The sequence below is a fragment of the Pholcus phalangioides genome, unplaced genomic scaffold (assembly GCF_987345545.1).
Source record: "Pholcus phalangioides strain wild (caught in Gottingen) unplaced genomic scaffold, Ppha-v1.0 ptg000009l_1, whole genome shotgun sequence".
NCBI lineage: Eukaryota > Metazoa > Arthropoda > Arachnida > Araneae > Pholcidae > Pholcus > Pholcus phalangioides.
Window position 1 is genome coordinate 5,082,646 of NW_028301602.1, and position 27,339 is coordinate 5,109,984.

At 33.1% G+C, this 27,339-nt stretch overlaps 1 protein-coding gene across 1 annotated transcript in view; it reads right to left on the reverse strand.

Annotated features, from left to right (window-relative positions):
- The window catches only part of LOC149081658 (nardilysin-like), a 93,556-nt gene that overhangs the window by 14,842 nt on the left and 51,375 nt on the right, over positions 1 to 27,339 (reverse strand). Inside the window, exons 19-28 of the mRNA XM_089237068.1 lie at positions 27,279 to 27,326; positions 26,197 to 26,240; positions 24,324 to 24,399; positions 20,915 to 20,966; positions 18,999 to 19,149; positions 14,335 to 14,462; positions 10,119 to 10,278; positions 7,469 to 7,543; positions 3,285 to 3,428; positions 1,333 to 1,469 (exon numbers count right to left, since the gene is read on the reverse strand). Coding sequence (XP_089093194.1) covers positions 1,333 to 1,469; positions 3,285 to 3,428; positions 7,469 to 7,543; positions 10,119 to 10,278; positions 14,335 to 14,462; positions 18,999 to 19,149; positions 20,915 to 20,966; positions 24,324 to 24,399; positions 26,197 to 26,240; positions 27,279 to 27,326 — 1,015 coding nt within the window. The remainder of the gene's footprint in view (positions 1 to 1,332; positions 1,470 to 3,284; positions 3,429 to 7,468; positions 7,544 to 10,118; positions 10,279 to 14,334; positions 14,463 to 18,998; positions 19,150 to 20,914; positions 20,967 to 24,323; positions 24,400 to 26,196; positions 26,241 to 27,278; positions 27,327 to 27,339) is intronic.

Genomic DNA, 27,339 nt, shown 5'->3' on the forward strand with positions numbered 1-27,339 from the left:
AAAATTTTCAACAGGATGGATAGGATGGACCATAAATTATTAATATGCCATCAATCGACTGCTTTGACGAGGGGACACCGGTATCGATTTTTAAGGGATAATTCGAGGTTGTGGTGTTGCAGGAAATTTTTCTCTAATAGGGTTTTGAATAAATAGAACAGCTAATTTGTGAGAGTACTGAATTCTAATACAATTGTCATGTTTAAAAAGAAGTACAATAAACATATTTGGATAAATCAAGAAGCTATCCGTTCTTAGATAAGACAAAAGCATAATTTTTTTATTTGTAGGCAATGCATTATATATATATTTTTTGGTAATATATATATATATGCTTTTATATTAGGTTACTCTTTTTATATTGGTATTTTGGTTATATTTGGCATCTATATTTTTTACGTGCATCTTTTTTCAGCCACCTTGGTGGGCAATTTGCCTGTTGTAGCCTTTGTATTTGTATAAATTTATGGAATTATTAGATTTCTGATTATGATGTATCAATTTTTTTTTGAGATGTTATGTAGTTTAGACCAGGCCTGGGTTTATTGGGCAGAAAGTTATGTAATAGTCATTATGTACTGGTCATCATAATTCATATTTACAATCGAGTAACTCAAGTAACTCAAACAGACCTCAAAAATGCAGTTTTATCATTGTCTATAATAAACCTCGTAAGACATGAATCACTATAAATGCATGCTCACACAACATTTCCCTCTTTTTTTAGGAAGGGGGTTATCAGGTTTATAATTCTTCTAGCTATAATACCCCACGCTGCCCTAGTTTTATTCTATTACTGAGAGGATTGAAAAAGTGACAAACCATTATAAAGACAATAAAATATTATACATAATACTGGCAGCATTAAAAAATGGCAAACCATTGTAATGGCATATGCACGTCTGAAACGCATTGCTAGGGAACCATGGTAGCCATAGTAAACATTTCGAAAATGATTTTTGTGGCCGAGGAATCATTATTGCCAGACAGTTTTTTGCTTATTTCGGGTATTTTCCCTGCTTTGATGAACTTTTAAAGTAGCCTATAATTTAATCCAGGCTCTGTTTGGTATATATATATGCAAAATTTGATGACAATCGATCTAAAATTGCAGATTTGTATAGAGAACATACACACACACACACACAGAAAATCAATTTTATATATATAGATCACATGTATTTTATAATTAACATGTTATATGAGCAAGTGATAGATGTTTTTACTTCTTGTATCAGACAAGCTAGATTGTATTTTTGTTTTAATTCAATGAGCAGATTTATTAATAATTAAATCAATAAATAGGAAAAAGTATAATGGAAGCATATTTACTTGAACCTGTTGGAAGGCGTAATAATTCTTATGTCAAAACCAAGAACATCCCGGATGTTGCATACTGAAGAATCCACATTATATCCCAACTGACATTTGGTTCTCAATACATCAAAGCAAGGTTCTGACATTAATTCCTAGTATAATAAAATTAATAATTGTAGCAAAAAAAAAGAACTTTCGACACCACAATTGTATTAAAAAAACTGTAATAAATACAGGGTTCCCAGCATAATCTGCCTGATCATTTCCCTGACCAAAAATCTAAAATTTTTCTGACTTTCCCCGACCAAAACTGTTTTTTTTTTTTTTAATAACGTGATCCTCACGTATTCCCAAGGGATCAGCATGATCCGTCCAGGGAATTTAGTGTTAGAAGAAATCCATGCCCGAACCAGGCGGAAAGAAATATGATTCAAAATCTTAACCTTCAAAATATTTTACAAGTTTTTTTTTTTCCTTCACAAAATTTTTCCTGACACTCGCCAAATATTTGGCAGTTTTCCTGGTTTCCAAGTCAATTGGAACCCCAAAATACTTTCCAAACATTCAAAACAAAATGTACATAATGGCTGCATTAGATGTCCAATATTTATAACTGGATACTGAATGAGTAAATTTGTTTCCAACTACAACACCACAACAGTTGATGATCAATGATTGCAGTCTATACTGATGTCCTCCCATACAAAAGGGATATTGACCTAGGAACCTGTTTCTCTATGATTTTTCAATTTTGAGGGAAAAATGCTAGCCATCCCCCTACTTGAAAAGTCTTGCCACAGAGAGCAACACACCCAATAATGGTGCAAATATTCAATCATTACACTTCACTCACAACTTGAAATACAGTTGGCAGCACGCACACAATTAATAAATACATGCACATATACTGTTAGACAAACACTTCCAGCACAACTCACTTTTCCCTTAAAAGCACGTAAAATGGAAGTAAATTGCCTAAAATAATTACACAAAGTGGGGTTTGCTCAATTCAGAAGAGTTGGGATCACCGTTCTGCTGAGTTTCATCGCTTTCTCTCCCATCATAAGAATTTTGGTGTTCAAATGTTTCAATTGCCTCTCTATATATTCAAGGAAAGAAATTTTCTTCATTTGCTAGGATCAGGGTCATGGGTAATTTGCTTTTATGGCCAATATTGAGAGCATGTTCGGCTACCACTGATTTCTCATTGATTGACATTTTTGATCTTGATATACAACTTCTTTCATGCCTTTTTTAAATTTTTATTTTGTTCTGGTTGCTATCGATCTCATTTTGTGCCAATTCATTTCCACATGTGCACAGTATTCTGTAAACCCTGGCTGTCAGTAAGGATTTTTCCCTGGTATTTTGCCCATTAAAGTATTAGTTGAATTTTTCTCATGGGATATTATACTGATGTCACGTTTCTTCATAATTTTCTAGTTTTTCTCTTTCTTCACTTCTGTCCCTCTAAAATGTTTTAAATGTATAAAATTTTGAAAAAAGATTCAAAAAGAGAGACATATTGAACACATTATTGTAAAAACAACATTCATTATTACCAACTTGTGGAACACAATATTAAAAAGCAAACTAGAACCAGAAATCCATGATGGAGGTACTCCATGTACCTGAATAACATATAATAAAGATCCAACACTTCCCTGTGTAAATAATTTTTCATTTTGATGTTCTCTGGCTTTCCTGAAGTTGCTATTTGATATCATGAAATTGAAGTCATTGATCTTGATTATGCATTAATTAAAAAAACAATTAGCTTGTAAGGATATCCAAAATTGAATTTTTACCCTATAAAAATAAATTCTCTGAAATGAAGTTCAGTGTAACAGTTTCATTGGCTAGCTTTTGAAAGAATTGTAAAAAATTGAAATTAAGCAATAAATAGAAACACTGAATGTAAAGTCATCCATCAAAAAGAAAGACACTTCAGAAAAAGTTTTACATACCAGCAGCAGATCCACCATGCATTTAGTACTGATGTTTTGAAGTCCAAATTGATAATAGTTATACACAACTGAATGGCAATCTTCTTTGTTGAAACTATAAATTCTGCAGCACGATTCACCCCAAGGCAATAGCATACAACGTGGCTGAAATGTGCATAGAAAAAAAAAACTAGAAAATCTTAAAATATTTTTCATTTATTTTGCCACATTACAGTGAATTTGTTTCGATATGTTTTTAATTGTTGAATTTGATGGAAAACACTTCAAAGAGTGACTTGTCTCCCCAAAATTTGAATACATTTTTCATTTTAAATTGACACTACTCACACCACTAATGCTAAAATTCTATTGCTAAATTCTAAATTTTTATTATTAAATGTTATTTTTTTAAACGGCTGCCTGGCAGTCGAGTGGTTAGGGAACTAACTTCTCACTGTGAAGGTCTGGGTTCGAATCCTGGTTCGGGCATAAATGTTTACTAACACTAACAAATTCCCTGGACGGATCATACTGATCCCTTGGGAATACGTGAAGATCACATTATTAAAAAAAAATAATAAAAATTTTCAAGGGTGATCTGGTAAGCTATTGACTAAAATTGATTAAAAGCTGCAAACATGGCCCTACCAAAAAGATATGAATTGTAGAAAAAAATCATGGGAGACATTTAACAATTTAACACATGGTTTTTTTTTTCGATGGAGAGGAGGAGCAAAAATAAAATTGGGAGAAAATATCTAAATATTTAGTTTCTTAACTGCAATGAATAAATAAATGTGAAATCAAACAATTTATCAAATAGAAGTAAATTTTAGTCAGTTGTTGAGCATATATTAACTGATGTGAGAGTTTAATACAATTCGATACTCGGATTTCATAATCATTGTTTATTAGACTTTCAGTATTCTGGCACATATCGGATCATGAGTACATCGGATTACCAAAATAGCCATATTAATAGAACGTGTGTGAAAAAACAATGCATTCAAATTGTTTAAACTACTATATGCCAGATTTTTACCAATAAAACGCTGAATAAAGCCAAAACTGAGCTAAACTTTAAATATGAATTTATAATATATGTTTTATAAATTTACTCAAAGCGAGTTTGCATAATGAATTTGTGCATATCTTTTTTGTAACATAAAATTTTCAATTATCCTTGTTTTTTCCAGTACCTAATCCACTTTAAGTGAAAAACAGGGGAGTGCATATTACTTGACAAGGGCAACCAACTTCCTACCTTTTTCAAGCTTTTAATACAGTGAAATCTTGATATAACAATACTCTAGGGCCCAAGAAAAAGTATTGTTGTAGAGACATTATCATTTCGAGAGGCAGTAGTTTCCAGCCATTTCCAACGAAGACTCCAAAAAAATATCCTTGTAGAGGGATTTATTGTTATATCGGGTATTAATGTATAGCAAGGTTTTCCTATAATCTCTTTTTTTTAACGAGAGTTAAAAGTTTCGACCCCAATGACATTGCACACAGAAGAGAAACAGAGATGCAGACATGACACTATCACACATTCAGCAGACTGAAAATCAAATTGAAGCAAAGACAACTATTTTGATGCGATAGGTGGGATACAGTACAAAATATTGTTTTTCTCTGAGCAAGCAGACCCACGCAGGGGCATGTGGTGTCATTTTCCATTTCTCCACATATGCAAGGAGAAAGCAACCCTCATAGACAACATCTTTATAAGGGACATGTAGTATATATAGTCCCTTGAGGCTACACACAATATAATTTTTTTTGTCTCTTTGTTTGTCATGTTTCTTTTAATATGTATTATGTATTGTTAATGTTTATACCCACATATTTTTCCTAAAAGTGGTTCAGAAAGAGAACAAATAAACCAACGAGGAAACAATGGATTACTGGACAGGCTGGAGTATCGAGGGTTTACCACAGTGTTTCCCAAAGGGGCGATAGAAACTTCGGGTATAACATATAATCCTAGGGTTTAGTTAAGTTGGGAGAAGATTAAAAAAACATTTCCTAAGAAGGGGCAATGGAACAAAAAATTTGGGAAAGTATGGTCTACTACTACTACTGAACCACTATAACGGTATGAACCCGCGGCGAGTGGAGGGGGACCACCTCATTTAAAATAATTTTGTTAATTGTCTCTCACCCAAATATCGCAAGTCAGGTCATTGGTGCCGGTCCAAGGTCGTCGTTAATCTTGAGCAATTGGTAAACATCGCTCTCAACTGACTGGTGAAATGACATCATTCCTACTGCCGCTGCATCGGGATGCCGCTGATGGGGAAAATCCGGAATGTATGCAAATCGATGATGTGGTCGGTGGTGATTGATCACCCCTTCAATATAAAAGGCAGTGATAGTGTCGTCACTTGTATTCTCACTTCACTCGTATTCAGCCGTACTTCGCCACTCATTGGTTAACTCCACCTGGGGAGTTAGGGTGCCATTGCTTGGAATGCCTCAGTAAATCCTCCATGTTCCTGAACTCTTATTAGGACACTTCTCATCGTGTAAGGCCTGCTAAGGTAAAAGAACAGACGAGTCGACTTCGACATCTAACTACGAAATGGACTTACTCCCAGTGAATGAAGATGTGGACAGACAACTTGATGATATTAACTTTGTCAAAATTTGTAAAATATTCTGAATCAAATTCTTAAACATTCTATCCAAATTAAATTTTAATTGAAGCTCTAATTCTCGACTCTAGTTGTGTTTGCTCATGAGGTTCATTATCTTTGATCCCGGTTGTGACAACTCAAATGTCACACCACACATGCACCTCATCCCGCGGGTACCTCCGCCCGTGAGAAGGTATTAGGTAATACTACATATTTTCACTATATATATCAACACAATAAAATATCATGACATATTATGCATAAATAAGAAATATAAGAAAACAAATCATGTGACTTCACGGGATCCTCTCTCTCTCCTAAGGGACCACTTAGTGTTAATGGAGAATGTGAGCCCTAAGGGCGATATGTTACATACCCCTTACAAAAAAAAAAATTCCAAGAATTTTTTTGCCACCATCGGGACGTCTTGTGCGAGACGCCGGAGTACCAAAAAGACCCATCATTAACCTCTATTAATTTCCTCTTATATTGCCTAGTATGTTTACATTACCATTAAAAGAGAAATTATCCGTGGACAACCCAGTGTCCCTCCCTTCCAAAAATCAATGAACTACAACTTTACTACGGAACTTGTCACCGTAAGAAGAATAGTAATAAACGTCCACTCTGAGCTCTTTTCTTTTTACCAAGACCCTCTGCCAACCCTGTTGGGCTGGAATTAGAAATTTTTATAAACCAGAAAAATGTTTGAAGTCGGAAATGAAATTATCTTAGGTAAGGTTTGTTCCTCCATATCATTAGTAGAGGCTGGAACACCTTCCAATTCTGGATTTACTATTGTTTCTTCAAAAGTTCTATTGAGCCCAGAGGGGGGTAGTTTCATTAAATTCTCCCGACGTGACTTTGAGGGAGTCTTGCGTGACCTCACCGGTAACATCCAAATGAGGAGCACCATGAAGTTCTCATACAAATTTCTTTAAGTCACATGCATTAAATTTTCCAATGACCTTTTGTTCTAAATCAGTGACTAAATAAACCATCAGTGAAACTTTATTATCAGTGGACCATCCTATCTGGGTTTGAGTTTAGCCATGACGTTTCCCTGAGTGTTGGAACATGAACACAATGATATTTTATATATATCAACACAATAAAATATGATGGCATTATGCATAAATAAGAAATATAAAAAAAACAAATCATGTGACTTGACCGGATCCTCTCCCAGGGGACCACTTGGTGTTAATGGAACATGGGAGCCCCTATAGCGATATGTCACAACATGTTGGAATGTGTATCCCCGTGTTGTGAACATAATGTGAAGCTTGTTTCAGTGTAATGTTTGTTATAGTGCTGCCATCTGACACCTATTTTTTCGCACTATGAGTGAAATATAATGATTGAGGATTTCACTGTTGTAGGTTTGTTGCTCTCTGTGGCGAGACAAAAAAATTATTATCAAAAGTCTACTGTACATACTATGTTGGTGTGAATTCATGCATAAAGTTTCCTTACTAAGTAACAACTCATACCTTGTCCTGATTGGCATACAAAGTAAAATTGTTTTTAGATAATGTTTAAAAGATGTAGAGAATAAATACATACATAATGAAGTTTGTCTTTGCTTGAGCATCCCAGTTCTAATATTTTAGCAACTTTTTTAATCATTGTGATAGCTTCCTACATATGTAAAAAAAACATTCAATTATATAATACATTTTTTAATCAAAAATAAAATTTAATAAGATAAAATTAAAAAAACCCAGCAAGATAACACTTGTGAAACAGACTAAAATGGAATCGAAAAGTAAACTCATTTTATTTCATGTTTATCATCAAAGTGATATAAAAATGAATAATTTTTACTTGAAACAGAACATCATTCAGATATAAACCATATGAGTATACAGGAGATAGGTCGAACTCCAATAACTAATATCTGTTTAAGTCGAAGTTTTCACTCAGCCAGAGAACTTTTTTCGTATTGCAGTGTTAAAATTTTCCTTCATATATAACCCGTTTTCTTCCTTTCCTTTCGTCAAAGTTTTCGGGAATGATATATATTTTTTTTCAATAACGTGATCCTCACACATTCCCAAGAGATCAGCATGATCTGTCCAGGGAATTTGTTAGAGTTAGTAAACACCCATACTCAAATCAGAATTTGAACCCAAACCTGCACAATCAGAGGCTAGCTTCCTAACCACTTGACTCTCAGGCAGCCATTTAAAAAAATAACATTTAATAATAAAAATTTAGAATTTAGCAACAGAATTTTAGCATTAACCACGAAAAATTTAGCATTTATTAAAAGAATTCAACATTTAGCAATAGAATTTAGCAATATTTCATAGATTCATTTGTCTGCTTGCAAAAAGTGAATGACTTTGGCCCAAAAGAAGGATAAATAAGAGCCAAATGATAACAAAAAGAAAATAAAGACAAATAAGATGGACAAGAAAGAGAGAAAATCACAAATTATAAAAATTTTTGAGAGAAAATAATCTTGTATACACTTTATTCGTAATGCGTTTTGTGCATATGAGTATCATGTATGTATCTGTTTCCATAATATATTATATACACCTAGTTTATCGCTAAATATTCTTATTAAATCACATATGATTGAATAAGAATAACTTATCTTTTCAAATTTCTTTGTCTCCAGTAGTTTGACATGTTTTACTAATAGAATATTCGTAAATAGCACTGCTATTTTCATAAATATTTCTTTTCCACTCTGAAATTTGAATTTCCAATAAATCGAACTAACGATGACTCAAAGATTTTTGTCCTTGCTGCACATTCAACTTACAGATTTAACTGTATATTCACTACATGGTTTATGAAAATGAGCTTTTTACAACTTTGATATTCAGCAAAAGAAATAATATAGTGAAGTTATTTTGCTTGTACATGTAACTACTACTACTGAACCACGCATGCATCTCGTCCACAATCCTCTGTGGAACTTCAAACGAATTGGCACACATTGAAGTGTGCCTGTTGTGAACCTATGTAAAATTTGTTTCTGTGTAATGTTTTTTATGTGCAGTGCTGATATCAATTTTTCTAACTATGATTAAAGTGTAATGATTTAATAATATTGTCGTTCTTAGGCTGTAACAGTGTTGTACATGTAACATCAACACATTAAATAATTGATAAGGCTTCACGATACATTATTTTTTGCAGCTATTTTCTAATGAAAGAAAAGTTCTCAAAGCAAAGGGCCTTCAACTTGTACCTACGATGGTCCTTAGTCCAGAAAATCTCTCTCAAAACAACACATTGAGTTTTATGTGTATGCAAACAGTTTTTTTTTTAAGCTTCATTTATAAAAAAAAAAAATTATAACTCAAATGCTTAGTCATGAAGGGCTTGACAAATTGAATAACATTATAGGTGCCAGTCACATTTCTTTAGGATCAATTTTTTTTTTTATTTTCTTCCATTATTTTCTATTTTGTAAGATACACTGAAACAATTTCCAGAATTTTTGTGTTGTTCCCAGACTCTATTTTAGTGATTACACATAGAGAGTTATAGTCACCAATACCAATTTATTAGTTGCTTTAACAATCTGGTACCTTGGATTCCTCAAGGATCATAGATGAAGTAACCAACATTAATACACATGTGCTGGAATGTGCTTTTTAAGAATTGGAATACTGCTGGGATATTTTAAGTGCGAAAAACAGTACTCATGTTTAATGGTTCTAACTATAATTTGTAATTAGTAGACAAATTTTAGTTTAAAAGCAACAGCAAATCATGATTTATCTTTTTATTCAAGGGGTTTTTGGCAACAAATTTGGATGATACATAACTGAAGTGCAAATAAAGAGGAGGGAAAGGTGTATTGAGTAGATTTTTATTCCCATCACCCTCACCCTATATACATTTTACTCGTCAAAACTATATTTCTTTTCTAACATATAATTTCCACTTCAGAACAATTATCACTGATCACTAAGGCATGAGACGAGATCAATGGAAAAAAACCTATGGTAAGGGGATAAAAAAAATCAACTTCCATCCACAGAGTTATCAACGATATCAATATTGGGAAGATGATAGAGAAAGAAGAGAGAGAGCTCTGATATATATCTTCCACCTACTCTAGGAAGATATATCTTTTCTCAGGTAAGTGGTTGGATTTTCTATTGTGAATGAAATTCAACAGGAAAAAACTTTAGCATACAAATAAAAAGGAAAATAATTTAAAGAAAAATCTCATGTAAATATCACTTACTTCCTTTGATATATTGCCCTGCACTAAGCCCTCCACAGAAGAAGTGGAAAAACAGTTCTTAACAAATGCATTTAAACCTTCTGCTGTCACTTTTTTTATAGCTTCCTTCTTCTGCATCACATGCGAGGAAGTAGTCAACTGAAGAAATCGGCTCACAGAACTAGTAGTGGAATCAAATACAGGTAAATAAAATTTTAAAAAATCTTTAATATTTTTTATTAAAGGAATTTCAAAAACTATATTTCCTTCCCGATGCTATTTATTTGACAAAAACAAAAAGTAAATATTTATAAAACTCTATATTAAGAATTTGTCTGTCATTTCTCTCCTGAGTCACTGTGCACTTGCACTGTGGAAATGGATCAAAATCATAAACTATCTTCTTCAGCTATGACTGACTGAATTTTTTGGTGCTGCAATACTACTCTATGACCATATCCGTGCAACTAGTAAACATTTTTCTGAGAATGAAATATATGCAGCTTCTTGACTAAAAAACCACTTCCATATTTGAATCTATCAATTTTTAGAAATTCTAAGTTTTAAAATTAATTATTATTATCAATAATATAGTAGTCTTGACAATTAATTTCAGATGATTTGAGGTGCTGAAAATGTTTGAATTCTTTTTTTTCTACCAGAATGTGACATGTCTCAGTTTTTCCAATAATTCAAGTATGTATTCATGAAAGGGGTTTGGCAGTCGTGAGACATACATCATGGTGGACTCACATTTGAACCCTACTGAGAGAATAGTGGTGGTTAGCTGAAGTTGGTTGGGCCCGGCTTTTGAAAATACACTAAAAATGATATATACACTGCTGGCCACCGTAAATGCAACACCCTGAAGGAAGCATGCAAATAATATGAAATTTACAACATGCATTAGCGGAGGTGAGATATGCAAATGATTAGAATTTCAGCGCAGACGCGCATCACGCGCGCCTGTGGCGCCACTTCAAAGCGCTATTTAAGGCTTGGAGATTTCGACGATTTGAAGTACGGCAATTGTGTTTTTCTTGTGGTTTTTTCAAAAAAACGATCAATTATGCCTCGTAGAAAACAGCGATCATCTTTTGATCAAGTATTCGAGTTCGACAGAGGAAGGATAGTGGCCTACCGAGATTGTGGATTATCTTTCAGGGAAATCGGTAGTCGTGTTGGACGAAACCAAACAACTGTAATGCGGATATGTGATCGTTGGATGCAGGAGGGTACGACGGACCGACGTGTTCGATCGCATCCACCTCAGTGCACCACTTCACGTGATGACAGGCGTATTGTGCGTATGGCAGTGACGGATCGCTCAGCCACATCACGAACCATAGCACAGCACATTCAGTCTGTACCGCATCATCCAGTGTCTGCGCGTACCATTCGACGCCGTTTACAGCGGAGTGGTCTGTCCGCAAGACGTCCATTGCTTCGTCTACCCTTGACGCAGAACCACAGACGTCTCCTCCGCCAATGGTGCGATGAAAGAAGGATGTGGACGGCACAATGGAATGAAATTGTCTTTACTGACGAGTCACGCTTCTGTCTGCAACACCACGATGGTCGGATTCGAGTCTGGAGACACCGTGGAGAGAGGATGCTGAACAGCTGCGTTATGCACCGCCACACTGGTCCTGCACCGGGTATTATGGTATGGGGCGGTATTGGATATCACTCTCGCACTCCTCTAGTACGCATTGCCGGTACTTTAAAAAGCCAGCGCTACATCTCCGAGGTGTTGGAGCCAGTTGTCCTTCCTTACCTTCAGGGCTTGCCCACAGCCATATTTCAACAGGATAATGCGCGACCACACGTGGCACGCATTGTCCAAAGATTCTTCGTCAATCGCCAGATTGAATTGCTTCCCTGGCCAGCTCGCTCTCCGGATCTTTCGCCGATAGAATACATGTGGTCCATGGTTGCTCAACGATTGACCCAGATTACATCCCCAGCTGCCACACCAGATCAACTTTGGCAACGCGGGGAAGCTGCTTGGTCTGCTGTACCCCAAGAACACATCCAAAGTCTCTTTGAATCAATGCCGAGGCGTGTGGCAGCGGTGATCTCCAACAATGGCGGCTACTCTGGCTACTGATTTTGGCAGAAACCACACTTCACAGAAGTCTATAAATTTAATCATTTGATGCTTGGTCAACATGTTATCTACAAAATAAATATTGTTTCGATATCTCTTGTCTTTCTTGGTGTTGCAATTTGGGTGGCCAGCAGTGTATATATACAAATATATATATACATACATTGAGTACATGTGCTTTACCCCCCCCCCCCCCCGCCCCCGGAAAAAGTTGAAATGACGGTCCTGTCCCTGTAAGCTGTTTCTCACATCCCAACAGTTTCTGCTGCTTTTTTCCGGAACAGGAAAAAAAACTTCAAAGCCCCACATTGTTTATATAAGTCTGCCATGCCAAAACACGAGAAACAGGGTAAACAGCTTCCACAGAAAAAAATTCAAAGATATCAAACACAACCTTCGCATGAAATTCCTGACACATTGATGCAGGAAAAGTGGTTTCACACTTTGGTAGAGGGAGAACCGCATAGTATGGATGCTCCACTTACTGTAAGACGATTCTGATTACATTTGGGTACCCACCTCATACAACCCCTGGCCCACCAAGAAGTTCCATCTGTCTAGAAAAGTGTCTCTCAAAAAAGGATCCTCTGCATAATATAATAAGTACACTAGAGTTTGTGGTCTGTGAGCAGTAGTCATCATACATCTGGCTCACAGACCAAAAAGGTTATGCATCCAAGACCAGAAATGGTAAACGCAGTAAGTATTAAAAAAAATCTGCGTAAAAACATAGTAAATACCAAGGTTGTCAACCTGGAAAATGATGTGAGTGTCCAACTCCCTCTAAGTAGGTGAAAAATGCACCAGTAGATGTCGCTTAACATGTTGGTCTATGGTGGCTGAAACTTGTTTTTTGCTCTCCTGTAAAATTTGTAATTTGGCATTTACTGCATTTACCATACCTGATTTTCAATTAGATTGTTGATTTAGAAACAACAATGACACTAGAAACCAAAAAAAGGCTTGAGTTTGTAGGTTCTGAGGAATATCTATTTTTTCTAGAGTTAAAATACTTTTAAAAAATATATTTTATAACTTGTTTAACCAGTCATCTAGTCAATTAATTTCTCTGTATGCTATCCACAGAAAGAAAGATGCACCGTGGCTTTTTTTACCTTTTTAGGAAGTTTGAAGCTAATAAAATATGTTCTTTTAGTTGAAATTTTTTGTAAATACATTAAACTGAGTTTATCATGCTCTTTTTCAAAATCAACAATGGAAAAATAATTGAAGTAACTAATCCATCTGCTGGCAAAATAATAAAGTAGAAGGATGCCTGTGCAGGTGAATTGTATGGTGAATTTTTCTGGTATGTATGCCGTCATACATACCACCATCACATATGGCTATAATATGTTATTCTGTCATTATGAAAGGCCATGACGTGCTATTCCATCATAGCCACACAGATGGCTGGTTAGCCCTCAAACTGCGCTCAACTGTCTATTGTTACTTATAATATAAGCCTTGGTGAAAAAATTTTGTAAAAGATTTAAAATGTTTTATAAAATAAAAACATTGAAATATTTTCTCAACAATTTTTGTCCATTAAAAAATTCCTGAAATAAAGACCAAAACAAGAGGGGAGAAGTCACACAAGATACAAGATTTTATTTTAATCCTATATGTAATATTATATCTGCATTTTGAGAACTTTCTCTGTGATCTGTGGTAAATCATCTACAGCGGTATATAGCTTCTAATTTACGTTTTACACGCTCTAAAGTTTCTGATATCACATATAAAAAATTATACTTGTAAAAAAAGAAAGCACAGATTTCCAAGCAATAGTTGTACAATCATGATTTAAGAAAGTTGCAAATGAGAAAATAACAACAAAAATATTTTTTCATTCTGTTGCATTCAACATTCAGAAAAATAGAAAGAAGAAATAAGGGTATAAAAAAAACTATTTTTATCAGGTTCTGTGCAATTTTGGCATAAATCATACAGAAAAAAAAAATGGTATCAATGATTAGTTCAAAAAAAGGAATTATGAAACAACTTATGATTTCTGTGTTTTTGAAAACACAGCAACTAACAACATTATAAACCAAAACTATTAAACTAAAAATTCACACTCCTTTTACTAATATTTTTCTATGAATAAATTTCATCATAACTTACCTGCATAATTTTTCTGGTTTTATGCAGCAGTTGTGGTATGCCATAAGTATATAGTCTTCCACAGTCTTGAAAACTTCACTGTCTTCTACACATTTTGAAATACGAACCAATAATGTCTCCAGCATAAGCTAAATGAGAAGAAATAACTCAGAACATAATAAATTTTTGTACTCTTTCTACATTAAGAGATATGGAAGTAATGGCAGAATGCTTTACGTAAAAATAAAAACTTTTTTAATCATAAGTGCTGTTATAATATTAAAATTTCTCAAGACGACATGATATAAATTATTAGCTATATGCAGAATTTTACAAGTAGGTCCTGCCTTTTTTTTCGTGCCCTTGATTCAAGAAAGAAATATAATGACACACAGGCAATGGTCTTTTAGAAGTTGAAAACTGCTGGCCTAAAGTGACCAACTTGGTACTAACCTGACACCCTTAAATCCTCTCCTACATTATCAGAGATCAACCTAGTAGCAGATTATTTGCATCAATCATAACGAGGTAGGGGCTGATGAGATTATCAAGACAGACAGACAGGTCAACACGAAAGAAATAACAGGAAACCCTGAAATCATAGTGCTAGTGTGATTGGAAGTTTGGGATTTTTAAAATTTTGTACCTATTGGGATCCACTTTTGTTGACTAAACACTATAAAGTTCAGAGAAAAACTAGAAATCAAGACTATCAGAGACATCAAAATGAAACTGGCCGGCTATGGAATGGCACCACTGCCAAATTCTAAAGGCAGCAGTCTGTTTCATTGATTTTTGTGATGTGAATGCATTGTGTGGTTGAATCTCTTGATCCTGAGGAACTCATTAATTCTGCTTGTTATATTAAGACACTATCCTGACCTAGCACCCTCAGATTAACATTTGAAGAGTACAGGGGAAAAATGACTGACAAAAATTAGGTTTGGAGAAAAACGAATTTGAAAGTTTTCGAACTTTTAAACGTATATGAAAAGTTTATCAAATACCTTCGAACAAATTTTATTCATGTGGTAAAAGTATTCATTTAAAAGAAAGTGTAGAGTAAAAAAACGTTTTAAAAATTCACGGTACTAAAAACTAAATTTCAGGAAAAGAAAGGACTCCTGTAAAGTCATTCTTCCCCAGCAATCTGAGCATCCAGGAAAGGGGGGTTATCTAAGTAGTCATTGTCAGTCCCTTTGTCAATGTCTTCAGCTGTTAGCTTTTCGTAGAATTCTCATGATTCTTTTCATGTCAGAAATATACTAAGCTGAAGAAGGTCTTTAGCTTTTGCAGCTTTGATTGGTAGTCTCCTAGAATATGAAGGTTAATGATACAAACTCAGTGACAGTAGATTTCTTCATGGTGGTTTTTTTATGTTTGTTGGCTCAATTAGTGAAGATAGGTATTGACGAAAAAACAAACACTTTTGGTAGTGCTAATTTATTGAATTCCCATATAATCCTCATACATTCAGCTTCAGGAACAGTTTGGAAACATTTCAATTTCTTGCACAAGCAATCGGAGTGAAGTTTGTGTGTTGTCAAATGTAAAAATTTCATTGCATCTTTAACCCTACCTGTTTTCTTAAGTTTTTTTGTTGATTTATTTTGCTGGTCTTCAGGAGTACTGGAAGAGCATGAATAATCACTGTCCATCGTGTACAACAATAAAATTATTTCAAAAAATTGAACGTAAAAAAAGTAAACATTACTAAACAAAGGGAAACACAGAAAAATGACGCTGATAATCATGTTTATAAGGGGATTTCTCCATCAACCGCTAGAGGTCACATGCAATCAAGTTGTTTTTCCCTGAATACCAGTAGTAAAGTTGTTTTTTCCCTGAATACCAGTAGTAAAGTTGTTTTTTCCCTGAATGCGTGTAGAAAAGTCATTTTCGCCTGAATGCATGTAAAAAAGTTGTTTTTCCCCCAGTACCCTGAAACTTCATCATTATTTTTTATGGCTCAAAAGTCATTCTACCCTCAAAATGAATGTACTTGGGGATACTCCCCGAAAGCTAGAAGATGACACTGCTATCTTATTTTCAAAAAAATTGATATAAAGTCGTTTTTCCCCTCGACCCTTCATTTTTTTTGGTTTGGTGAATGGGGAAATGTGAGGCTAACACTATGACACCAAGAATGATATCCAGGAAGCTGGAATAAAATTCACTTCAGGAACATTCTCAAGCTTTGCAGGATGATGGCGCAATGTAGAATAATGACACAAATCTTTGAAAGGGAAGAAAATGCAGTAAATTAAGACAGCATACAGACATGCTTATTTGTCTAACACTAGTATGAAAATTCTAAATCACACCGTAATTGACAATAAAATTGCCACTGCACAAAATTCTGAACTTATGGAAACAATTCTTGCTAGTTTTATTTCTGTGTTATGACCATCATATGTGTCAGTTATGTGTCATCAGTGTCAGTGAAGTTGGACGTCTTCCCACAATTTTAAGAAATGCTAAGCAAAGAAATATACAACAGACTCTATTTGCATTATGACTCACATTTTAACGAAAACTGTTGAAGCGAAAATCTCATTGTAACAAAAACTTTTCGAATAATTTTATAAGTTCACATAGAAACAATATATTTCAAATTCTGATGTTACAAAATGAAGAATCCGTTATAATGAATTCAAAAAATCATGTTTCTGAAAACCAACAAAAGAGTAAGTACACAGTAAGTAACAGAAAGTACAAAAAATTACCCCGTAAAATCGGTTTCAGAGAATTAACTTCTGTTTCAAAATGTGTGACCTTGAAAAGAAACAGTTTTCGATGAAAGAAAAACTGAAGACCATTTCTGAAGTTGATGCTGGAGTAAATAAAAACAATGTGGCATTAAAATATAGCATGTCCACATCTGCTCTGTCAACATATTTGAAAGATCTGACCAAGTTGGAATTTAAAATTCAAACAGCAGTTTTAGGAGCCTATAGAAAAAACACTAGACATTTCAAAATGTGGATATAGCTGTTTTTACAGGGCATTTGTTCAAGACATTTTACAGAAACATACATGGTTTCACAACATTCATTCCTCAAAATCCATGATCACTGCCCATGTCAAAATATTTCACAATGTAATTGATAGAGTTCATGAATACATCTACCTAAGAATAATAATACAAGATGGCCTAAAATGGAACTTGCAATGTGAAAAAATAATAAAAAAATTAAGAACATATGCTGCCATTTTATATAGATTAAAAAACACAATCGACAATAACTTTCTAAAACATTTATTTTATCCTTAGATATACTCAATAGTAGCATGGAATCATTGCTTGGGAAGGTGCTTATCAAACAAATATAAAAAAACTAGATATATATATAATAAAATAAGATCCCAAAGAACAAACATTACAGCAAGCGATTATAGAACAGAATGTCACAAACTAACTAAGACAAAACTATATTTATAGATTAATAAAATTCTCATTCTTAAGCAATAAATGGTTAGAAGCGAAACAAAATAGAACCTCATCCAAATTGAATAACTTATATCAAGTGCCTAAAACAAATAAAACACTATTCCAAAAGAGTTATAGATATACAACGCGAAAATAATGAACCATGCAATTAATCATACAAATAGTAATATAAGATCCAATAATAGTTATATTCTCAATAGACACAATAGTCTAGAATCCATACTACAACAATAATGGCTCATAAAACAACACAATTAAAATAATTCATTCTAAAGACATCAAAAATATAACCATTCCTGTAATGAACTTAAAAAATACATGTGAATATACATTGTATTCTGTGTTCGTCAACTGACTAATTTTATATGTTTATAATTAAATATATATATGTATATTTTCTTTGTCCAGTTAAAAAATATCTAAAAATATATATGACTTTATAAAATATTAACCAATTAGTACTGCAACAAGGTTGTTGCATAATTCAATTAACTCTTTAATTTAACTTATATTGACCCACAGGAAAGACTATCAGTCCCTTGGGGTCACAGAGTGTCTGTGTCATCGCAATGCTACTTTTTGTGGAGTTTTATTGTTTGTGTTTTTCTCAGTTTGATTGTATGTTTTATGTGTTGTGTTCAGTTCAATAAAAATAAATGTGCCAGTTACCAACCGATTCATAGGAGAAGAGATTTCGAATTTGCGAGGAATTTTGTTGTTTGCTCGGCTTCCACAATACTTCTACAAAAATAAATTATTGTGAATTATTTGCCTGAGATATGTTTAGTAAATAAACCTTACCCAAAAAAAATCAATGCCTAATTGAGTTTTTATTTGATTTTGAATTGATTTGTGTTGCTTTGAGTTATTTTTGCAATTTAACTTCATTATTTTAATTATCTAGAATGTAAATAAGTATTTTTCCTCGCAGAATTGAAATTTTGCTACAATGAAATTTTTTTAATAAATGTAAATGTTGAACAGGATTTGACTGTACATTATGAAAACTAGAGATTGCAGAAGATTTCCGATTCCAAAAGATCTTGCTTTAAGATACATTTTTTTTATCCCATTTCTCACCTCCTTGATATGTCTTTGTTGGTAGTACAGTTGAAGTTTACTTTTATCAGACTCATTGACCCACAAGGTTCACAGGATGGTTATGGTTAAGACCAGGACCACTATGTTTAAGAAATTTGCATTTATTTTTATTCATTTTTAGAAAGTAACTCACCAGAAGTTTGTCATTGAAACCAGAAATCTTAATCGTAAACCCTTCACCACTTGATGATACGATACATTCTAAACCAGCAACAAGAGCAGGATAAATGTCATCACACAGCAGGAGATCCATAAAAGCAAGGTACATGTCTAACATAGCTGCACTTTAATGAATGAACAGATATGATTTAAAGAAGGCAATAAAAACACTGAAATGCACGAGGAAAAATACAAATTATACAATTAAACAATAAGCAGCTAATTTCATTGGATTTTCAATCTTTTCATGGAAAAATAGAATCATAAATGTCATTGGTATATGCTTTATCAGAGTCGAAAATAGAATTTTTCTGGGTGGTTGTAATATGATCAAGGCTATCTTCTAGTTTAAATGGGATTTTCGCTTTTGAGTGCAATCCCAATTGAAAGATTTCACAGTGGTACATCACAATCTAACATTTGAATTAGGAGAGACTGTGCAAGGGTACATGTGAATGGCAAGAATTCTGTCTCCTTTTACTGGCAAAGAATTTGATGCTGAACTGGTATTTGCTAGCATTTTTTGAGCTTATTTTCAACACTGCATTTTTCAGAAATTAAGAACTCTGTGCATCCACCGTTATTATGTTTTCGGGTAAAATAGAATAGTTTAACTTTAAAAAAATGGATGTCGATTTAGCATTGAAAGAAAAAATAAACTATAGACAAAGTGCAAAAAACTTTGAACATTTATAGGTCAACTGATGAAAAATTTTGGGAGTAGGTAAAAGGTGTTAGGGTGCTGGAGAAATGAAGAATTTAGACAAGAATAGATTGTCAATAAACAAATAGATAGCAAAAGCAGCACATAACTTACCAGAAAAAGACAAGTTTATCATAATAATCCAGTTGATTATGTGGTAAGGCTAGGTTAATTTTTGAAAATTTAATGATTTCATGGAAATTTATAGAGTGGTGTATCGCATATTTGACAGAAAAATTAAAGGCAAATCGCGAGGCAGGTTCCGCTGATTGAAAAGTAGAACATCCATAGTTTCCTCATATAGTGAAGGAAACTGCTAGCATATTTGTGACAAAATATGAAGATTTAATTGACAATTTAACTGGTCTTCCCTATCTGCTGAAGCAAAGAAGAAACAATTAGAGATGCAAGAATAAATAAAAGAAAATTATAAAGAAAAATCCTATCAAAAATTTTTGGCCCAACAAATCATTTGCACCTTAAATCAAACAAACATATTTATTTCTAATATTGCAATATTTGTGTTATCATGTATAAATCAAACTTAATACACACAGAAAATATTTCATACAAACAATTAGAACAGATGTAGCAAATTTATGAATTAAAAAATTAAGGGAAGACAAGTTTTCCCAACGCAATTGGTATATTTGAAAAGTATGATAAACATAATGGGATAAATTGAGAAGCTATCCATACTTCGATAAGACAACCATAATCTGATTTTGGGCAGTGCATTACATATTATTAGTTATCTTTTTTTTTTCTTTCGTGATATATGCTTTATATAGTTGCTATATTTTGGTTAAATTTGACATCCATATGTTTTATGGACATCTTTTTTCAGCCACCTTGTTGGGCAATTTACCTGTTGTGGCCTTCAACTTGAAATATCTGTAATAGTCACTAAGGTGAATAATTCTTTGTTAGAAATGAAATAAACATTCAACAATCAGATTCAACTGTGGCAAATCATTTGGTCTTGCACTTCCATTTTTTACCATTAATGAATATTTCAAAATGATGTAGAATTTCTGACATTGAATGTAATAAATTGTACCAAATAATTGTAAGAGCAACAAACCCATTCATGTGCAATAATACTAAGACAAACTATTTCAAGTAACCACAGAACTTTTTTTTTAATCATTATTTTTCTCCTAAAAAACACTGACTTATATGCATACCTTTCAGGACTTGATTGCCACATAGGACCAGTAATATGAAAATATGCATATCCTGTTTAGATTTAGAATAAGCATAGCATTAGTATAGTAGGAAAAAAAAAGCAATGACAACTTCACACAAAATAAAAAAAAACCATCATGAATAATGGAAAATTTACTCCAACATACAAAACAATACAGAGTATAGATAGAGATAGATTGAAGATCAATTCTACAAACATCCAATATTATTCTTGGCTTATCAATGACATAAAAAAGGCGGAAATTAAGTCATTGTATTGCTTTATAAGACTTTTCATTATAGAAGTAAATAAGAAGCTTATTTTCAAAAAAGAACATTTCCACCTCTGCTAATTTACAGAAGTAAAAAACGTATTCCAAAGGATATAAAAAGTAGAAAATAGCCCAACAGGTGGCATGTAAGAATGGTAGAATGAATATTTAAATACAATGTTTCTTGATCAATATTCAAAAGATTCCATTTCAAATTTGAAAATGTTCTGCTTTGAAACAAAAATAATAGAAATGTTACTTTTTGATTAAAATTTGAGCTGATCAAGTCTAAAAAAAACTTTTACGTCACCTGTTGATTTATTAGCCCAGGAAGGTGCCCTTACTACCCTCTCATCATTAGCATAAGAAACATGATCATTCTACAGTAGAACCTCCCATAAAGGACACCCGTCAGCAGACACTAAAAGTGATGGACACAATTTTGAGTTACATCAACAGGACTCAATGTATCTCACTATCTATTAATGAACACTTCTCATTAGTGGACAAAATTTTTAGTTCCATGGGTGTCTGTTGAGACATGAAAAATACTGAAGTGCATGAAAAAGTTAAATATGTTCTTTTTTTTATGTAAGCAGCTAACTTTACATTGTAATTTCTACCAAGAATGTTCCTGTTTGAATAGTTCTAGTCACATAATCTGACAGAGCTAATCCGAAAAATTCATAAACAACTAAATATTTCAGAAAAAAAATAGAAATTTTGTCTTTTGAAAATAAGGTCCTGAAATACTAGTTCACTCTATAAATATGTTCTTGATGCATAGTAACCTAAATCATAAGAAAAAATAAATATATCTTGGCTAACATTAACTTACAATTACATAAATCTCATAATATATAAGCATTAGTCATGATAATTTTTTGTTAAAAATTATTTTTAAAATTAAAAGGGCACAGGACAATAAGATACTTGCCTAAGATACCAAAGGATGTTTAGAGGTGTCATGAATTCGATAGAGAGTTTGTCCTTGTCAGAAACTTTTCTGACGTGGAGGTATAACAGAAATGACGATATGACTATAAATGACACCAAAAAAGATTGCAATTGTTACAACCACAGGGAATCCCCCCACACTGAAAGGTTTGCGCACCATTTTCTCTGTGAATATAAAAAAAAAGGCTGCTGTTCAAAATCAGCATTAAATTGTAGGTTCCAGTCTTGTGAAGAAAGTGACCATGGTGTAACAAATATGATAAAATAATTACTTTATAAACCTAGCAGCTAGTTGGGAGCTATCTCGGAGCCCCTAGTTTAAAGCTGATACTTATTCACTATACTTTTGGACATCACATCAAGATTTGTACATAGACCAAACAAGCAAGAGATTAACCATACAACTGCCAGGTGGCTATAAAGATTCAGCAGTTTTTCATGTCATAAGGTTGAAAAAGTCTCATTTAACCAATATTCCAAGTTTGTACCAAATTTTTCCCAAAAAAGTTCTTTCTCACTATTACCACCACAAGTGGTAATAGTGAGGTTTACATTTTTTATGTGTGTTCGACACACAAAGGGTGTTGTCTTCAGAAGAAAGAGATAGTCAACAATAGGCCATATGAGCTCATTAACTTGGCGTCCCTATCAGAACTGGCCTGACATTTCTTCAGGTTGCTCAGTGGACAGAATAACTCACATGATCAATTCAAATGATAATCAAAATATAAGTGAGCTCCTGCAGCAATTTTTCCAATGACTAGATTTTTTCTTGATTGGCTGTTGTTATTAGGGTTGGTTGAGAGCTAGCAGAAAACTGCAACCAGCTAGTTAGGTCATTTTGAGTTTTTCAACGATTGTCCTCTGAAATGTATTGGTGTCATGGTGTTGACATAGCTGGGGTGAATTTATTATAATATTTGTCAATTCTTTTGTTATCTCATTCATGTAAATTCCTTAATAATAATGCAACAATACTTCCTGAACCATTCAGACCCAATGGAATTAAAACTATTTTTCAAATTAAATTTCTTTTCAAAATATCTTTTTCCCAGCACTAGCATTTGATTTTTCTAACCCTAGTTCTTCAACATATTGTTGATGCTCTCCAAGTCTTACTTTTATTTGTCTTTTCTCATTGATCCTATATAACAGAAGAAGCAATTGCTGCAAAAAATGTAATAAATCCCCAGTAGTTTGTCTTTTGGAATCAAAAGCAGGAGTCACCTTCACTTCAATCTTTGTGTCTGAACTGATCAGACACATTATCATTCTGCCTTCTAAGCAGCTGTGGAGAAGTGTCAAGTAATAGTCCTGACAGAGACCCGGAGTCATTGAGATCATATAATCAATTATAAGTTATCTCTTCCCTTTGAAGACAGCACCAATTGTGTGCCAAAATATATATAAGAAATTTCACATGTGTAAGTAACCTTTTATGTGTCACTTGAATCACTGCCTCAGATTGCAACAGAACAATGATTTGATTCTTAGAGGAGAGGAGTAAACTTTTCTCAAAGAGTTCTTCTCAGCATTAATATGAAACGTTTCTTTGTTTACTTGTTGTAGGTTCAAAAAAACTCTCTCTCTTTCTCTGTTGTTGCCACCTATGGGCCTAGTCTTAGCAATAGCATCAGGAAAAACACTCTCCTTAATGTGTTGTGGGCCACCTGGGGGGGGGGGGCTATCGCTGAGTTAAAGGGGCCTATAATGTCACTAATCACTATGGCATTCTACTCCATGTGTATGAGAAAAGAGAAGTAGTGGTTTTATTCCTGGTGGAGACAAGTAAACTTCCCTCTTCGAGTTGATTTTTTTTTATATATATAATTGATATCCAGAAAAAGTATCTTTCCTTCATGTGAACCTGTATGTTGCACAGTTCTATTAAAAGGTGTGAAATATCTGAATGTATGTTATAATGAGATGCAGTGCAACAAATGGCTAATAAAGATTTGGAACATATTTATTGAGGAATCATTATCTCAGAGCAAGTAGCACTAAATAATATTTTAGAACTGTGACATCTCTTCTTATGAAAGAAACATTTTAATTTTCTGTGCGTGATACCAAACACGTTTATACATCACTTTAGCACACAGGAAAAATTAAATTTAAGAATAATAACATACTGACTTACTTATGTCATTTCTAATAGAGAGAAAAAAAGTTAACTAACCTTTTGGAACTTTGAATTTTGCATCCCCTTTGTACCAGAGACAACACTGTTCATCTTCAAATGCCTTTACTGGATACTAAACAGGAAATTAAAATGAACACGTGCATTAATTTCTCTTCAATTGATGTACCTTTTGCCTTATATATGTCAAATGCAATTCATATTTTATTGAGAACTAGCTATAATACCCGGCGCTGCCCAGGTTTTCTTTAATGAGGCTTTTTGGATCACGTGATATCTCCCTCTTTGTATGAGGGACATGCAAACCGTGTCTAAGTTAACCAATATGATGACTTCCTGTGCGGCTCATGAAATAAACAAATCTAGATTTAAAGTAACGTAGAAATGAAAATATTTTTTTCCCTTTTGCAAGGGGTGCTAACTATTTCAATCCCCCCCCCCGAACTTCAAGTTATTCATCTGCCTGTTTCAGCTTCCAAAAATGCTTAATTAAAGTTGTGGAATTTCTTCTATGTACTTTATGGGCTCATAATTAATTTGAAAACATACCAAACTATATGAATTTATGCAGTTGAATATCAAAAGACAATACAGAGACATTAATTTTCATTCTTGAGAAGATATAAATAAAAAGTTGAAATCAATGTTATTGTAAGAATATCCAACTCAAAAGTAGGTCCGGCTAATTACTTCATATTTAATCTCCTGGGCTTTGTATATCTCTCTAAGCGAACTCAATATTTTAAAAATCAAGAATTCTATGCAATTTTTAAAATTATTGATGTAGCGGAAAACCCCACCAAATTTCTGCATTTCTACAGTAAAATCGTCAGTTTTAACACTGATTTCTATGAGGATCACCTTTTCCTGACCCTCAAAGCAATGCTGATGATGATTATGACATCTATTCAAAAAGCCTCATTACTGAGAGTATCGAAAATGTGACAAACCATTATAAAAGGCATAAACTGTTATTCAAATACATATACTAACAGGATTAGAGAAGTGGAAAACCATAGTAAAGGCATATACATGTCTGAAACGCATTGCTAGGAAACCACGGTAACCAAAGTAATTGTTCGGAAAGTGATTGTTGAGACTCAAAAACCACTGTTGCCCTACGGTTTTTTGCCTATTTGGGGCATTTGCCCTGCTCTGACGAAATTTCAAAGTAGCTTATCATTCAAGTCGGGTCCCATTTGATATATATGCAAAATTTGGTGACAATCGATCTAAAATTGTAGATTTGTATAGAGAACATACACATACGCACACAGAGAAAATCAATTTTATATATATAGATTAATATGAATCAAATGGCATAAACAAATAGGGAATGATTTGACATGATTCACCATATCAGAACAAGCAGTGCTTTTAAAATATAAATTTTAGAACTAGCAATGCTCATGGAGAGTATGCACAAGTTTTAATTTTGAAAAAAAAGAAAACACTAATAATATTAATGATCAATATCTCATTAATATGATTGTACACAACTCTCATATATTCAGGGTTGTTTACTGTTCATTTATAAAATACAATTTTGTGAATAACTTGTTTAGCTTTCCATTATTGCCTACATAGTTTTTGTGGCATAGTAATTTATCTATTTCAAGATACTGATGTAATGGTGGTGAGTGAAAACTGAAGAATTCCTCAATTTAAAAAGCCTGAGAAAAAAAAATTCTGTAAATTTGTCAGGGTCTGCCGCAGACTAAAAAGGTTAGCAAACAAGAAAGCACAATCAAAGCACATATGCTTTCGTTAATACATATTTTTTTTAAATGCCTCACTTAATTTATCGAAAAAATTTCCAAAACTTTAGAAAAAAAAAACATGAAGAAAAAATGGAAATGATATATAATTACCATTATAAAAATAGTTAATGGAATTTATTCCACAAACTTACTTCATCAGGGACATCTTCATGATCGATGAGGGTAAAATTTTCAGCTAAAATAGGGAGAGGAAAAAAAATAATCACCTTATTATGAAACTAAGTAAGTTTAAAATAAAAGAATGAAATATTATTCTTTGAGGTAAACAAATGACTAAAATGTTCACAAAATCTTAGTTTTATTTCTTTTTAGAAGGCATAATATTTAATTGTTAAAAAAACATGATTTTTGCAGTTAGGAACAAAACATGTGATTAAGACAAAAAAAAAGTGAAAACTTTACAAGAAAAATTGGATATATTGAATATGCTTGGCGAAAGTAAGTAAATTGCTGATGTGGCCCATCATTACGGAATCAACGAATCTGTGGTGAGATATATCAAGAGAAAGGAATCTGAAATTTGAGTAGCTGTAGCTTTGGCAGCAAAAACTTTGCATCACCTACGGAATCCATGTGTTACATACCATAAAAAACACAAACACAAAGCCACAATGGTGACCTATCATCAAAATATTCAAGCAGCATATATCATCTAATTCAGCAAATGTTATCGAAACGTTTTAAGTTATTTATATTGAAATATGTCTCATATAAATATAGGCCCCATTTATCTTGATATTTCATGTATAGTTATAACAGATGTAAATGTTCTCACACTTTCGTGTAAGTAAGGCCTGTAAAGGCATGAATCATGGACTTCTCATGTTTTACAAAGAAATTTGTATTCATTTTTCTTGGGCATTCTGCTGATTTATTCATTATATATTTATTGCAAAAAGTTGAAATAATAATTATTTCAATGTAACTTTGATCATTTTTCATTAAAATAATCTATCTCAACTCTCTGGCTATAAATACACATGATTATGATTCAGCAGAATGCTCAAGAAAAATTCACACCATTTCCTTTGTAAAGCATGAAAAAGCAATGATTCGTTAAATCATAAAAATTTTGTATTTTTCAAGTCTTTTTTTTAACAGGATTCCAAATGAAATAATTCAAAAAAAATAAAAAGATGTATATTAACTGACAAAGACTTCTTTATAAAAATAAAATGTGCTAAAATATTAAACTACCCAAAACACACCTTACCAATGAATAAATTTTTATCTGGTAAATGAAGATCTGGGTGAATTGTATCTACAAATGAAAA